Genomic DNA, 17,271 nt, shown 5'->3' with positions numbered 1-17,271 from the left:
GCTTCACATGCGACCACATAGCTGATATGCCCGGTCTTGCCACAGTTCTCAGAATCAAAGAGTCACACCGCGGGCTGTTGCACAACAGCCGTTCATGTAAACAAGCAGAGAACACTCACGCAGTAGGGTTGGGTCGCTGTTGCCAAGGAGGCTATCGACAGGAACCAAGGCGCGACGGGTGGCTAGCAGGGTGGCGCCGGTCAGAATCGCGAGGGGACGTCGCCGGCGGGGGTTTTCGTGACGGACGGAGATCCGACGGAAGTCCCGCCCTCCGGGGGCGAGCCTGGTTCTAGCCTGCCCCGCGGGGCCTCGGTCTGGAGGGTACTGCTCCTCCTCGTCCGTCCCCCTCAGGTCCAGACGTCCGGGGGGGGGGGTTGCGCGCGGCGCTCTGGGCTAGCGCCCGGCGCAGCAGGAGCAGCCCGGCCCCCAGACCCAGGAGGAGCAGCACCAGGGTGGGGAGGAGCAGGAGGACGCCCCGGCCGGCCCCGGAGCCCCACCGGCAGCGAGCGCGGGAGGGCCGGGGGGGAGGCCCCCTCCCCAGCCTGCTGCGGCCACCCTCTGACCCCCCCCGCCTCTCCAGCAGACACGCAGACATCCAGGACTATTCCCGAGCCCGGTTTCGCTTGGTCTCTCTCCCTCTCCCTTCCTCCTCCTCCCTCCCTCCTCCCTTCTCCTTCTTCTCGTCCTTGTCTTTCTCTTTCTCCTCCTTCACTTTCTCCTCCTTCTTCTCCTCCTCCTTCTTCTCCTCCTCCTTCTCCTCCTCCTGTTCCTCTTCTTCAGAGGGGGGGAGCTCGCGTGTGGCCGAAGCGTCGGTGTTGCCGCTTCCTCCACAGCCCCTCCGCGCGTGCGTACGCTCCTACGTGTGTGTGCGTGCGCGTGCGTCCCCCTCCGACCGACGGCCCCAGCCCCGCCCCCGCCCCAGCGGTCTCCACCTTCTGCAACGCGCGCACCGCCCACGCTCTGAGGGGGCCCGGCGTGTAATCGGGCGTGCGAGGCGGGCCGCAAGGCGGCAGACGGGGGCCGGCGCTCCACCGGGACAGACGACGAGCGGCCAGGGGGAGGGGTCGTTGAACGCAGACAGCCAGCCAGCCAGGACCGACCAGGGCCCCAGTCCCAGACCTAAGGCGGATTCCGGAGCGCCCCCCTCCCTGCCCAGCACACCCAGGCACGGCTACGCGTATACGATTACAGCTCGGCTTCAACGCACGTCTCCCCCCCCCCCCCCCCGACCTCCTCCCCCCAGACCTGCTTGCCTTCTTCTGTTGTAGAAATCAGTCCTTTGCACTCCCCCCCCCCCCCCCACCCCCCCCTCTTCCCTCCTCCCCCCACCCCACCCAGACCTAATGAAGTAACAAACGCTTTTGGGGGCCTGACCACCGGCAACAGGAGGAGTTGGGGTGGAGGGAGGGGAGGGGGTGTGGGTGGGGTCGGTGGGGGGGGGACAGCTGGGGCAGCCCAACTACAAAGGCCGTCTCTCCTCAGCGTTGGGGAGGGCGGGCGGAATGGTAAATATATGTGTTCCTCATGTTGGCCATAGGCACCTTTATGGAGCGCGGCGCAACATACCTCCAACACAGACCCGAGCATGATCACAGAGCTAGGGGTCGGGGGGGGGCACGGGCCAGGCATTAAAATGACCGTGCAGCGCCTCTGTGAATGTAATTATCTCTCTCACAAACACGCACGGTCTCACACACACGCTCTCTCTCACACATGCCCAAACACACACACACACACACACACTGACAAGCACTCAAAAGCTGAGTCAGACTGACGGTGGGGGTTTTCTGTTTTTGAGTTCTTGGAAGTATTGTGTGTGTATGCGTATTCGACTGTTTGTGTGTGTGTACCTGTGTATGTTTATGGTGTCTGCGTAAGTATGGGTGTGTGAGAAATGTGTGAATGTGCAAGTGTTTGCGCGTGGAAGAGTGTCACACATACACACGTGCGAGTCCAGGCAGCTTGGCAGACAGGAAGTGAGGGCCGGCTCCAGGCCTCTCGCTCACCCTCACCAATCAATGCCTTCAACTGGCGTACAGGATCGTCACGTTCACCCAGGGCAACATCCCCCAAAAGTTGTTTTTTTTGCTCACGTTCACCCAGGGCAACATCCCCCAAAAGTTGTTTTTTTTGCCGCCATTGGAGCTCAGTTAATCGGTCGCTCGTGCTGTCAGGGGTGTGCGATGTGGGTTAATGTATTCGTGTAACGGTTCGTTTCGTTTTTTTTCCGTTACAATGGAAATGAGGAGAGAAGGAGAGCGAGGAAGAAGGAGAGGAAGGGAGGGACGGGGAGGGGAGGGGCGCGTGGCTGGCGGAGACTCGGTGGGGTCCGTCTTACGAGCTGCATATCAAGAGATCTCATGAAGACGGGGGGGGGGGGGGGGGGGGAGGGGGGAGGGGGAGGGGCGAGAGAGAGACGGCATTTCAGCTGAAGCGCAGCTGTATTTTGCGTCGAGGAGTCACGCGTTTGCTTTCGTATGAGAGGGGACAGGTGTGTTTGGTTTTCGACGTCCACGCGTTTCCAGTGTGACTTTGCCTCTCACCCCTCCGCACCTTTGCATAACGTGTGTGTGTGTGTGCGTGTGTGGGGCGTGCATTCTGGCTTCATTACGCGTTCCTGTGCGTGCGTGTGTGTGTCATCCGGGCAAGTGTGCGCGCCGAGAGGATGTGTGTTCGCAATAGCTGCTGGTGGGCCTCAGCATGACTGATGAGGTTGGAACAATCAGCCTCCCAGCTGCGTTTTCCATCAACACATTCCTCTCTCTCTCTCTCTCTCTCTCTCTCTCTCTCTCTCTCTCTCTCTCTCTCTCTCTCTCTCTCTCTCTCTCTCTCTCTCTCTCAGAGGGGCCCGGCACAGCGCCCCCTAGGGGACGGCCCGGCACAGCCTGTGGATGACTTGCAGACGCCTGCGACAACACGGGCTGCGTGCTACGGGGGCGCCACGTGGAGCTACGCTCGCCCCCGCTGCTTTAACCAGCCCAGCTCTGCTCATTACTCAGCCTGGCTAACAGGCAGCCAGGGAAGCCTGTGTCTGGAGTGTGTGTGTGTCTGTGTGTGTGTGTGTGTATATGTGTGTGTGTGTGTCTGGAGTGTGTGTGTGTCTGTGTGTTTGTCTGTGTGTGTGTGTGTGTGTGTGTGTATCTGTGTGTGTGTGTGTGTGTGTGTCTGGAGTGTGTGTGTGTCTGTGTGTGTGTGTGTGTGTTAGTGTGTGTGTGTGTGTGTGTGTGTATGTGTGTGTGTGTGTCTGGAGTGTGTGTGTGTCTGTGTGTGTGTGTATCTGTGTGTGTGTGTGTCTGGAGTGTGTGTGTGTGTGTGTTTGTCTGTGTGTGTGTGTGTGTGTGTGTGTGTATCTGTGTGTGTGTGTATCTCTGTGTGTGTGTGTGTGTATCTGTGTGTGTGTGTATCTCTGTGTGTGTGTGTCTGTGTGTGTGTGTGGGGGGGATTGCTGATTTATAGCTTGGAGGTTAGCCTAGCCTAGCGCACTGCCCGCGTCGCAACTCCCTCCAAGCTAAGATGGACACGCGTTGTCTTGTAGAGGAGCATCGCCAACGGAGGTAGGCTGAGACTACAGAGGCAGATCCAGAGCAGAGGGCCGAGGAAACTTCTAGAACGTCTCACTCTGCTGGGGGGGAGGGGCTTATATTGAGTCTGGTTGGAATGGATGCCAGCTTCATGGCATCGGCCCTGAGTGTTGTTAGGGGGGACAGCTGAAACCAGGGTGCTTTCATGTCAAATTAAGAAATTGAGAAATTGAAAACGTTCAGGGCAAATTCAGCAACTGAAATAAAGTTGAGTTAACTGTATTCGTTTCAAATGCTACGTTTCCTTCTGGTAGTATATTTTGAAGAGATATCTAATTGGACGCCAACCACACACTATAGTGTACATACTGTACATATAATTTAAAAAAAAAAACATGAAAAAAAGCAGCAATCTCAGCACTTGTACGGCAAATGGTCTTTACTCCTTTTTTGAGAGGAGGCACCACAATTTCAATTCACACTTGAGCGAGTCCTATTCCCCAGACCTACAAGGACCGAACCAGACAATAAGATGTCCGTCGTGACACAGCCTCACAGTAGATGCTGTGTGTGTCTGTGGAGCCGTGAGGAACACTGGACCACCACTGTGATGAACTCCGCCCCCCCCCCCACACACACACACACACACACTGTCACATACACACACCTAACTCCCCCCCCCCCCCCGTCTCTCATAGTATCTCTCAGGTTTGTTGAGGTTTTAGAACCCAGGTTCCAGTTGGGTTTTTGGTACATGATAGATAATGGATATGTGGAGTCACCTACAGTCTGTTCCCTGAGGTGGTTGAAAGTCCTGGTGCGCGTGTGTTTATCTATCGCCCCCCACCATCCAGCCTCATCCAGCCTCATCCAGCCTCATCCAGCCTCATCCAGCCTCACTGGGGTTCAAGCCTCTTCCAGCCTCATCCAGCTGCAATCCCTCCCCGCTGACAGAACCGAACATGTCTTACAGATCATCTGGCGTTTTCATCTGCGTTCGGCACGAGTGACAAATCACTACCGCTGTGGCATCACAGTGACCCTGCAGCACAGCAGTCTCTGGTGAACCTCAACGCAGCAAGCGAACGGAGAATCCATTTCCTGTTTCGTGGTTCCACTCCACCGCGAAACCGCCTAGCTTAAAAGACCACAGACATCCCCTCCCCTAACCTGCCCTCTTAACCTTGCGGCCCCACGCTGCGCACACACACCAGGACAAAAGTCAGACCGTCATGCCAAGGACCTCCCCGGAGGTTGACCCCAGACTGGGAGGGGAGGGGAGGGGGGGGATTTCCCAGATTTCCCAACTGTCTGGGGGGGAAGTGCAGGGGGGGGTGGTGGGCAGCGGTTCCAAATGAACAAGCAGTGTTCCCGAGGGAGTCATATGCAGGGGGGGGGGGGGGGGGGGGGGGGGGGGGGCTGGGACTAGGGTTTGGTTATGGCTGGGGGCTAGGGGCTGAGGCCAGGGGTAAAGATAGGTTGGAGCTAGGTTCAGTCTAGGCTAGGCTAAAGCTTGGGCTGGGGTAAAGATAGGGTGGGGCTAGGCTAGGAGAAGCTAGAACTGCGGTAAAGATAGGTTGGGGCTAGGCTAGGATAAGCTAGAACTGAGGTAAAGATAGGTTGAGGCTAGGCTAAGCTAGAGCTGGGACTGGAGGTGACATTGGGACTGGGACAACTGGGCATGCTGGGACACATGTGGAGTCTACCTTCATTACCTAAGGGCACCAGACCACAGGTCAACCCATTCTCTGCGCTCTCTGTCTCTGTCTCTCTCTCTCTGTCTCTCTCTCTCACACACACACACACACACACACATACAGTGTACAGTCCCCTGCCCCCCATGGCCACACGCCCAAACACAAACACACACGTTTCTCCTTTTGTTCTCTCTCCAATGCCTTGTAGCTCTACTCACCCCAGGCTCGTTTAACCTTAGTGGGACAGCAAAGTCACAGTGAAGGCCAACATTACTAATGGCTGCAATTACCCCACACAATTATGTTGTTAGAGTTGCGTGCGCGCGGGGTGCGCGTCGCTGGGAGAGTTTCTTCGAGTGTGCGCGCGGATGGAGGATGTGGATGTCAGAATCAGAATCAGAATTGGTTTTTATTCGCCATGAAATGGGCGTGAGACGGGTTCTCCTCTGCACAGGAGCCGGGTCTCCTCCTCCTCAGCTCTCTGTGGAGAGCTCTCTACCTTCTCCCCTCTCTCCATTCCTCTCTCGCTCTCTCTCCTCTCTCTCTCTCCCTCTCCCTCTCCTCGCCTCTCTCTCACACACAAACACACCGACCGTCCCTCGGTTTCTCTGTCTCGCTCTCGCTCTCGATGTCTCTCCCTCACGCTACCCCCCCCCCCGCCCTCTCCCCCTCCCTCACCCCCTGTCCCTCACCCCTCTCCCCCGCCCCTCTCTCCCAGGCACACATACCCAGGCAATACTGCGGCTCCATGCTGCAACAGCAGCAACACACTGCAGCAGACAGGCCGGCCGGAAGGCAGGCAGGCAGGCAGGCAGGCATGCATGCCTTCAAAAAGTAACCGTTTATCTCCTGACCTTAGGTAGAAAGCAGCTCGGTGCCTGCCTCAAATCAATCACACTTCCTGCAGTCGCACCCACAAGAAAGCCACCATTCAGCGGCCCAGACATTCCTTCCATCCCCACCTGTCAAAAGGGAGAGGGGTTGGGAGAGCCAAGCTACACGGCAGTACACCTATTCAACACAACAGGACATTGTTCGGGGTGGCGTGTGTGCATGTGTTTGTTTTCCCGTGTTTCTTTTTTTTTTTGTCTTCGCCTCGCTGCCTCGTTGTCGGTTAAACAGCGGGGCGGGTTTTCGCCGCCGTCGCTCTTTACGGCTGGCTGCTGCGGGGGGTGGGTGGGGGGTCCTCCCCCCCCCCCCTTTCCTCCTCCCGCCTGGGGACATACCACCCTGACACGCCCAGTCTTGCCTTCCCCCCCCCGCCCCACCACCCCCCTCCCGACCCACCCCCCCCCCCCCCCGCCCGGAGCTCTCGAGGCGCTGGGTGTGCTGTTGTTGAAACGCAAGCAGGCCTGTCTGCGGAACACTTTGCGGACGCGCGCGTGCACGGGAACACACACACCCTCTTCCACTCTGCTGCAAACCCTAATTAGACGGAAGAGACAGTAACGTCACTGTTTCGGGATGAAGCGGACGGGATGAGCAGGGAAGACTCACGGGCTGACAGACACAGACAAACGGCCACACACTTTTATGGGTAAAAGAACACGCTGTCTCTCTCACACCCACACCCACACACTCACTCATGTCCACACACACACACACACTTAGACACGTGTAGTCTCATGTCTACCATTCACAGAACCATAAACATACAGACAGTTTACACTCCATTCATCAAAGGGTGAACACATTTTTGCTCATGGACCGACACATCGACGTGTCTTGCCAGGAAATGAGAAGAGACATATGATAGAGACCCACAACAGCACAAGGCTGCTGTGTCAACAGCATGTTCTCTGTCTTCCTGGAACTCTGCCTTGTCAGAGTCGCTCTCTGTCGCACACACACGCGCACACATACACGCACGCACTGTGTCGGTGTATCCCAGTACTCACTACTTTGGACATGAACAGCGCTCGTGGAGTTGTCCTTCCCCAGAGGATTCTCCGCCACACACGTGTAATTCCCAGAATCCTCCAGCCTGGCTCTGCTGATCTGAACCTTGGAGTTCTTCCTGGGGTAGACGGGGAAAGAAAAAAAACAGCCGAGTCAGGGGAATGGAGGCGAACAAGGAAGTCACGCGCACACAAACGGGGTGTCGTCACATACACCCTTACGCAAAACACAAGCACACGCGCCGACTGTGTGTACGCGCACACCGACACGCAAACAAACACAGGCGACGCACTCATACACGACCTGCGTGGATACGTACACACACCAGACCTCCATGACTCACCTCCTGAAAGACAGCAGGCCTGACAAGCACACAGGCACCGGTTCTACTCCATACAAGTCTGCTCTGAAGGAGATCAAGCCAGATACTCTACACAACTCCATGTGCCATAATTCTTAATATACTGCACTTTGGTAATAGAATTTGATTGCTAAAATCCCCTTTTCATGTTTTCACCGGAGAATTGCTAACGAGGCCTTCATGTCATGTCATGGCATCCCCTATTTGGATGACGTTCTCTGCAAAATGAATACATGTATTTCCCCCTGTAAGAGGAGGGTTCAATCATATTTGGCTCCAGTTCCACTCCAGAATATTTGTGCACAATATTTGCATATAGCCAAGGTTGATGGTGAATGCGGTCCCTGTATACCTGACAAGCCCCTCAACCGGGAGATGGAATCCTTCTTTACATTTACATTTAGTCATTTAGCAGACGCTCTTATCCAGAGCGACTTACAGTAAGTACAGGGACATTCCCCCGAGGCAAGTAGGGTGAAGTGCCTTGCCAAAGGACACAACGTCAGTTGGCATGGCCGGGAATCGAACTGGCAACCTTCGGATTACTAGCCCGAATCCCTCACCGCTCAGCCACCTGACTCTTTCCCTCCGTGACCACTTCCTGCTCTCTGTCCTAGCCTGTCCGGCCCTTTCCCCTGTCGCCCAAGGACAACCACCGAGCAGCTTGCAGAAACACAGCGGCTACACCGTCTTTGTGGCTGAAAAGGAGCGGGGGGGCTAATGGCAGTAGGAAAACTGCTAGCTTCTCTCATGCTAAGACCGAGAAGCGGTCGAAGCTTGGTGACATGGCAGCCGAGTGGAGAGGATTCCGGAAGGGAGATAAGTCCCAGAGAGCTCCCTTTCTCCTTCAGGGGGAAAAGGACTTCAGAACTCCAGAAGCCCCAAATCGAGGCCGTCACCTCATAAATTTACCTTCTCGATTGAAACGTTTTCGCTTTGGAAAACAGGTTTTCTACACCCCCACCGGAGAAGCCAACTGGCGAACGCATTAAGAAGACAGCCACGCAGGGACGACTGGTGACATGCGCGTGTGTCGTGCTCGTGACCACATGCTAAACGGGTTAGCGGCCTGGCTCCCTGGGGGAGAGCTGTACTCACTGGCTGGTCTTGATGCGGATCTCTCTGCTCTTCTTCAGCTCGTTGCCATCTTTGAACCACCGGTACGTGGGGCCCGGGTTCCCCGTCGCCTCGCACTTCACCGTCAGCCGGCTGCCCTCGTTCACCGTCAGAGGGTTCCTCATCCGCCTCAACTTGGGGGCGGCAGCTGGGGAGAGGGAGAGAGAGGGAGGGAGAGAGGGCGAGAGAGTGAGGGTGAGAATTACACGTGTGGGTCCGAGACTGTTAACAGGCTTTTATCATTCAGCTGTAAATGTGAGAGGGGCTCTGATAACATTATCAGAGAGAGAGAGAGAGAGAGAGAGAGAGAGAGAGAGAGAGATATGCAGAGACAGCAAGAATGACAGAGGGTGAAAAGAGGAGAGATGGAGGGAGGGAAGGAAGGAGGAAAGGAAGGAGAGGGGAAGGGAGGGAAAGAGACAGAGAGAGAGATGGTGGATAGAGAGACAGAGAGCCAGAAGGAGTGAGACAGAGAGAGAGAGAGAGAGAGAGAGAGAGGGAGAAAGAGAGATGGAGGGAGCGAGAGACAGACAGACAAAGAGAAGGGCGTAGAGAGAGAGAGATGGAGGGTGATACAGAGTAAGGGGGTAGAGACAGAGAGAGAGGGAGGGAGGGAGAGAGATTGAGAGACAGAGAGACAGACAGAGAGACAGACAGACAGACAGACAGAGAGACAGACAGACAGACAGAGAGACAGACAGAGAGACAGAGAGGGAGGGAGGGAGGGAGGGAGGGAGGGAGGGAGGGAGGGAGGGAGGGAGGGAGGGAGGGAGGGAGATTGAGAGACAGAGAGAGAGACAGAGAGTGTCGCCCACCAGCTCTCTAACATGGCCAGACGAGGTCACTAGAGCCACTACCAGTTCCAACACAGAGGGAGCCACATGCACACACTCTGAGAAACCCCCTCAAGTATCCATGACACATAGGAAGATGTAGAGACTATTAAACAGTCATGTAGCTACAGAAGTCCTTTTGGGGGTCCATACACCTGTTTATGATGGCCCCTCCCTCGCTGCAGAATGACAGAGGGCAGAATGTATATGTCCGTCATGTAGTCAGGTCAAGAATGTATACATCCATCATATTGCTGTGTGAGGTAGAGAATGCTTTAAATCATCCACAATGTCAGGCAGATAATATCTGGAATATCTTAGCGTGTTTGAGAGTGACCCTACGGCTGGCGTGAAGGTAGAAGCCGGAAATATTGAACAGGGGGAGTTCACCTGAGTTGAAACATGAAAGGTACATTCAAATGTTCCAACGTGTCGACCTAGGGAAACGGGAGCTACTTCCTGTTTCCATGAATTCAAATGAGAGGCCGCTTGGCCCCGGGGCGATGATGGCACCCAACCCACCGTTTTGAGGAAGCAAAAATAACGTTGGCTCTCACGCCCGAACCACACACGGCAAGGTGCGGATGATCTTTTCCCACATACCCTCATCATCGCTCCCTCTCTCTCCTGCAACTCCCTCTTATCTCTCCCACTTTGTGTCTCTGTTCCGACAGCTCATTTTTGCGTCGGGAAAATGTCGCTTTATAAAGGCACAACCGACAGGTCTCCGTGGCTTCCGTTGTACATCTCTTTCTTCACCGCGAACCGACGTGAGCCGAAATGCTCACGTTGGCTGTTCCGAACACACGCACGCACACACACATCCAAAAAGAGAATATGACAAGCCAGAGGAACCGCGCAATGGATAATGACTTGAATTAAAACACTAGATGGAGGGGCACTAAAATAATCGACGGTTGTCCTCCTTCTCCGAGGGATTGGCCCACTTTGATGACCCAGCAGGCACAGTCACAGTGTCTGGACTCGGAGCGTGCTCTTACACGCAGGAGAATGACTCGGGAGGGATCAATTTTTTTTTCCTCTGTGTGGAAATGAGTAAGCAAAACGGCGGTTCGAGAATTCGACCAGAGTGTGAGGCATTCATTGCTGCTGTCGGGAGTTTCTCGCGTGGCGAGGTCAGTTTGCGACGAAGACAATAACGATAGCAGATCTAGGTCAGTGATGGTGGTATGGAAAACGCAACCCTTGAAAGGGAAACCTGGTTCACTAACATCACGCCAGATATGCTAACCAACCACCGGGGTTGCACACACATTTGCATTGGAAAGGCTCCCAGACTTAATACTGACAGAGACTGCACTGTGGAGACAGGTAGAGAGGTGAGCAGACCTCCATCCTGTTGGCTGACCATCAAGTCCTCTGCCCACCTACAGGTCGCTAGCAGCAGAGTGGCACCTTCCACACAGGCCACTGTGTCCTGCCAAAAGCCTGCAGTCACCTCCCTCAGTCCAGTCCAGTCTCTCCTCTACTGTCCTCTCCTTTCCTCTCCTCTGCTCTCCTCTCCCCTCTCCTTTCCTCTCCTCTGCTCTCCCCTCTCCTTTCCTCTCCTTTCCTCTCCTCTGCTCTCCTATCCCCTCTCCTTTCCCTCCTCTGCTCTCCTCTCCCCTCTCCTTTCCTCTCCTTTCCTCTCCTCTGCTCTCCTCTACTGTCCTCTCCTTTCCTCTCCTCTGCTCTCCTCTACTGTCCTCTCCTTTCCTCTCCTCTGCTCTCCTCTCCCCTCTCCTTTCCTCTCCTCTACTGTCCTCTCCTTTCCTCTGCTCTCCTCTACTGTCCTCTCCTTTCATCTCCTCTGCTCTCCTCTCCCTTCTCCTTTCCTCTCCTCTGCTCTCCTCTCCTCTGCTCTCCCCTCTCCTCTCTGCTGTCCTCTTCTTTGCACTGCCCTCTAATCTCTCCCCTCGTGAGCTGGGACAACTCTCCTCTGCCACCATGGACACACTGCTGAAATGCTGACTATTAGATCTTGAAGGCAGACAGGCTGACAGACAGACAGACAGACAGACAGACATATGGGCAAGTGGGCAGACAGACAAACAGAAAGATGCGTAGATAGACAGACAGACAGGCGGGCAGACAGACAGACAGACAGGCAGGCAGGCAGGCAGGCAGGCAGGCAGGCAGGCAGGCAGGCAGGCAGACAGATGGGCAGACAGACAGACAGACAGACAGACAGACAGACAGACAGACAGACAGGCAGGCAGGCAGGCAGGCAGGCAGACAGATGGGCAGACAGATGGGCAGACAGACAGACAGACAGACAGACAGACAGACAGACAGACAGACAGACAGACAGACAGACAGGCAGGCAGGCAGGCAGGCAGACGGGCAGACAGAGCCCCTGGTGTGTTCTCCTCTGTCTGACCGACAGCTGTCACTCTTTGATTTGAAGCCCTTTCCAAGACAACCAATATGGACGACCTACAATGTATGATGTTTAAGTATTAACAGTTTATCTATGACTACACTGTATAAAGCATTTGTAACATATTGGCTCATTGTTAAGTCATAATTTATGAACATCTGTCATGCATTTTTAAAACATTCTCAGGCTATATATAAACAGTGTGCCATGCTTTATACAGAATCGTTAATTCTGCTTTTCATCCTACCAAAGTATGTTAGAGCCAGCTGCATCAGTTACCATTTAGACATTATTTTTTCCCTTTTTAGACACGTTCTATCCTCGAAATCCTCAAATAGGCCTACTGACACTTGATCTACGGAATAGGCCTAGTGTTGAACATCCCGAGGCTAGTAAGAACAAATGTTTGACTACTGTAGCTCGTGATGCAGAGGGAGTGGTTGAAGGTTCAGTAGATCGAAAAGGAACGATTTCACTGTCTGAACGACCAAAAGCCGTCACGGAAGTAGCTTGTCTCTGCATGTTGTCATCCTTTGGTCTTGAAGCGATCAAACAGGAGGAAATGTCTGATTAGTATCACAGATCAATGAAACTATAGGACGGGTCTATTTTTGGCCCGCGCCAGCTGCTCCGCTCGAGATGTGGCATGTAATCAACACGCGGGGGTAAAAAATAAAACACTAAAAGACGACCCAGCCTTAGAACTGTCAAAAACTTGCAGTTAGGCAACAACATTCCTACCGCAGGTTGTGAACATATACAGTTGCATATGCTCGCACAGATGCTGCGAACTAGAAAGCACCGCCAATTTCACCTCCAGGTGCTCTTGCCGCAATGGAAGCGGGGCTGGCGCAACGTTACAGCAGGGGCTATGCAGATATCGTAGGCCTACTGCCAGCTGCGTGTGTGTGCTACCATGCCGCCGGCTCCTTGTGTCCTTGAACACGTTGTTAACCCGGCATATACAGCACCCAACACCAGCCAGACTCACAACGGCAGACAGGGACCGGCGCTTTAGACAGGAATGTGCCTCACAACAGCGTGAACTCTGCCCCACTCGGCAAGTTAATACATTCAATAAATGTAATTTGCTGTTGACTTGACGGTAGGCTACTGTAAACCTGTAAAACCATCTTTGATCGGGGGTTTTCCCGATCCCAGTGACTAAGCTATAGTATCACAGTGTAAACGTCCACACGTGTGGAACCACCACATACAAAAAAAAAACGGTAACACATCATTTTCATATGATGGGTTTCCTCCACGTTTCGGTTCCTGGAACTGCAAGGAAGGTCTGCAAGGTCTGGGCTGGGGGAGGCCCCGTTGAGATCAGCTCTCCAGCTGTTGTGGGAACAGGCTGACCCAGTCGAGCCGCGCAACAGATGGTCGGTCAGTCAGACGCCTTTACCCAAACACAGGCCTGCCGCTGGATCTGAGAGAGCGCGCGTCGGCTCTCTGTAATGCGAGCAGAGACACTGACTGTACGTCGTCAGAGACACTGTACATCACCTACGCTGTCAGCGCGCGGCCCAAACAGGAAACCAGTCATCTGCGTGGACATCTTCATGTCCCAATGAGTCACAGTTAGGACACTTTAACCCTGTCAACACCAGCAGTACGGCTACAGAACTAGCTGTTCTCTGATATTTGGGCTTACAACGTTTGGAATGAGTTTGAAAGCTTTTATTAGGTGGTCAGTAATTGGATGTGTAATAGTCCAGGCAAAACCGTTCCATTGTGTAGTATTGGTCCTCTATACTACCACCAAATATAGAAGGTATTGAGGGTATCATCTATGATCTCCGTTATTTCTGCCCAGAGACAGCGTGAAGACGCACACACATGCACAGACCTTACACACACAATTCTCCAAAAGGCCATTCTGATTTATAAACAAACAAAAGTTAGAAAGGACATGCAAACACCGCTTTTGTACTCTTCAAAAAATACAAAATAAAAAGTTCCATTCTCTTTGGCGGGGAAAAAAACCTGGGGAAGATTTGGCACGATATCAGCACAATGGGGCTACTTTAGTTAACAAGAAGGTGCTTGTAGGTTTAGCACTGTTCTCCTATAATCTCTATGTCTCAGGTCCTCTTTGTTCTCTGTCTATGAGACAAAGTTCTCCAGATTATCATCATGTTGTGACATCCAGCTGCCCCGGTGTCAAAAGGCACATTGTCAAACGTTCGCCGTTATCCGACGAGACCCAAGGTAGGTTTCACCCTGGGCCTCGTCGGAATGCAGAAAAAGACAGATAAAAGTGAGTCAGGCGTGCGATGTGACGAGTATTGCGGGAGACAGGATGAAGAGATGAAGGGCTAGCCAGTTGGCGTGGATTTATTTTGTTCCTTCTCGGCGAAAAGAATGCAAACGAATCCTATTTCAGCCTCCTCTGAAAAGCATCGCACCTTTCAACCCTAATCCAGGAATCCATGATACAACCACATGATAAAATATATGACAATCTAAAAGATGATTCATCCTACATCCAATGAATTGACATTGACGAATTAACTGGAAAATTACGCCCAATATGTAAACTATTTTGACACACTATATTCTGGAGCTATAATGGCTACTGCGTCTTATAACCGAATCTGTCAGTTAAGAAGAAAGGTATTAATCTCGAAATAAAAACAGATGCTTTCAGCCCAACGTAAAAAAATAACTCCAGCGGTAGCCTGTGAGGTTTTAGCCGATCTAGGAGACCAGCCTGCAAACCAGCCTGCAGACCAGCCTGCAGACCAGCCTGCAAGATCAGCCTGCAAACTAGCCTGCAAACCAGCCTGCAAGACCAGCCTGCAAGACCAGCCTCCAAGACCAGCCTGAAAACCAGCCTGCAAGACCAACCTGCAAAACAGCTTGCAAGACCAGCCTGCAAACCAGCCTGCAAACCAGCCTTCAGGCCAGCCTGCAAACCAGCCTGCAAGACCAGCCTGCAAACCAGCCTGCAAGACCAGCCTGCAAGACCAGCCTCCAAGACCAGCCTGCAAACCAGCCTGCAAGACCAACCTGCAAACCAGCCTGCAAGACCAAAACAGCAACATCAGGGAAGATTTTACCAGACAGACAGTTCCAGCAACATAGGTCTGATCTGGGAATCTCTAGGACCTTGCTATAACCTGGGTCTTTGTATGTCATATTGTGTGTGTGTGGGGGGGGGGGGGGGGGGGGGGGGAGGCTCCTTAAGGGGCTGATATGTTGACCAGCTGACACCCTAGTGAGGCCGGGCCGGGTGGGGAGGCAGGCAGGGGTGGAGGAGGGAGAGAGAGACCCCCCCCAGAGAGCCTCCACAGGCAGGGTCACACACGTTAAAAAGGTCTCACCTTTGGCTGGACGAAAGAGGGGGGAAAAAGAACTAAACACAAAGAAGCTAAAATGCCCTCTCTCAGTCAGTTATTGAATTTGTGGCTAATTCATGGCCTTGACACCAGAGACATTGTGTGTGTGTGTGTGTGTGTGTGTGTGTGCGTGTGTGTGTGCATATGTAAGTGGAAATGGAAATGTGTCTATCTAAGAATCAAATGGAAAGAGCACGACAAAAAGATGGCGAGAGAGAGAGACTGTAGAATCGTCCCCGTGTGTGTGTGTGTGTGTGTGTGTGTGTGTGTGTGCGTGTGTGTGTGTGTGTGTGTGCGTGTGTGTGTGTGTGTGTGTGTGTGTGTGTGTGCGTGTGTGTGCGTGCGTGTGTGTGTGTGTGTGTGTGTGTGTGCGTGCGTTCCTCTATGTGCCGGCTTGTGTCTCAGGGATGGGGGGCAGGACTTCCCCGATGACCCCAGGTCAAACAGCAGTGGCATGCTGTGTCTTGCAGCCACACCAGCAGTCAGGGAGAAGGGGAGCACATTGCTCTGTCTGGGACAGAGAGAGAGGTCGCTCTCTCCTAGTTCCTCCAGCGGCCCAGAGCACTGCTGGAACTAGCCACATCTCCTCCACAGAGCCACAGTCAAAGCCACGAATGTACACCTGACACAGCATGACACAGAGAGGTCAAAAACCATTTCTGGAGCCACTCCACGATACAATACAGTTTACCTCAGGAAACATTGAAGATGACTCCCTGATATCCCTCTTTAAAACTCCCTAAACTCACAATGGGATCGCATAACAAAGCGAAACCCAAGACAACTGTATCCGGCTGCACAAAAAGGATGCTAATCAGCGTATCAAGACACCAAAACCCCCCTGGGAAAGAAAGAAAGTTGGTATCCAACCGCCAGCAAACCCCCCTGACGAGCAACTTCCCGCGACAGCTGTGCGCCTCCGTCGCTCCGAGCAGATGTCCCCGGCCGGTCGGGCGGCTCCGCGTCGAGCTGGCCACGTTAGCTCGCACGCAGGAGGCCAGCGCGCCTCGCAGCGTGGCCGCGGCCCTCGGAGCGAGCCGGATGCGTCGCGACACGCCGGAGAGCCCTCTCTCCCCTGTGACAGCCGGGCGGCGTGCTTTGACAAGGCGCTACATGCTTTCACAAGTCCTGCACTTCCCACGAACACACGCACGCACACAGAGAGAGAGAGAGAGAGAGAGAGAGACACACACGTAAGCACGCTCTCCCCACCCCTCCGATCGTCTGCCCCGCTTGGGGATATTGTTTACCTTTTGTCGGATCAATCTCCTCTTTCTTTCCTCTTTTTCTCTCGCCCTTATTTTTGCCTTTCCTCTGCTTTTTCTTTTCCTCCGACATGGTGTCTGGGTTCGAGGGGGGGTGTAAAATCCGAGTTGGAAGACGGCGTCCGAGCCAGAAACAAGTATCCCTGCGTGTGGCAAGCAGGCTCCAGAGTCTGAGAGACTGTCAGAGCCTCTCCCCTTCTATATAGACTCAAAGCAGTCACCCTGCACAGGGAAACACCTACTCTCTGCTAGCCAGGCAAGGAGAGAGAGAGGGAAAGAGAGAGAGAGAGAGAGAGAGAGAGAGAGGGAGACAGAAAGACAGAGATAAAATTGACAGAGAGAGAAAGAGAGAGAGGGAAAGAGAGAGAGAAAGGGGAGGGAAAACGAAAAGTAAAGAAATACAGAGATAGAGAGGGAGGGAGGGAGGGAGGGGGGGGAGCTAGTGAGAGAAGAGGTGGGGTGGGGGAGCAAGGGGAGGGAGGCATTACCCATCGCAGTCAGGCAATTAACTGTTCCCTGCCTGGGTCCATCAGATAAGCAGCCGCTCTTCCAGGCCCCCCGGCCAGCTTTGACCTGTGAGAGGTGAGCCTCCAGGGTTCTCCTTCTGAGACTGGGGGGCTGGGGGGCTGGGGCTGAGGGGCTGAGGGGGGGCTGGGAGCTAGGGGGGGGGGGGGGGGGGGGGTTGCCTGCCTACGGTCTGCCCAGCTCCCCCCCCCCCCCCCCCCCCCCCCCACGCTCCCTGGAGCATCTTCTCCTCATGAATGAACCCTGCCCATGGCTGGAGGGGCCAGTTAAGGCCCCCCCCCTCCCCTTCCCTCCCCCCCCCAACACACACACTCCAACTCCATACCGACC

The 17,271-nt window shown here is 54.1% G+C and overlaps 1 protein-coding gene across 1 annotated transcript; it reads right to left on the bottom strand.

Moving 5' to 3' along the window:
* Positions 1-7,119: 7,119 nt before the first annotated feature.
* Positions 7,120-16,597, bottom strand: LOC136939594 (pro-neuregulin-2, membrane-bound isoform-like; the record flags this gene model as incomplete). Its single annotated transcript, XM_067232189.1, has 3 exons — positions 16,402-16,597; positions 8,577-8,742; positions 7,120-7,235 (listed from the first exon to the last, which is right to left on the bottom strand). Coding segments are annotated over exons 1-3 (370 nt in total), but the record flags the coding sequence as incomplete, so codon positions are not given.
* Between the last annotated feature and the right edge of the window lie 674 nt (positions 16,598-17,271).

Source organism: Osmerus mordax, unplaced genomic scaffold, assembly GCF_038355195.1.
Source record: "Osmerus mordax isolate fOsmMor3 unplaced genomic scaffold, fOsmMor3.pri Scaffold_259, whole genome shotgun sequence".
Classification (NCBI taxonomy): Eukaryota; Metazoa; Chordata; class Actinopteri; order Osmeriformes; family Osmeridae; genus Osmerus; species Osmerus mordax.
The sequence above is the reverse complement of the archived record's forward strand: the minus strand, read 5'-3'. Positions and strand labels throughout refer to the sequence as shown.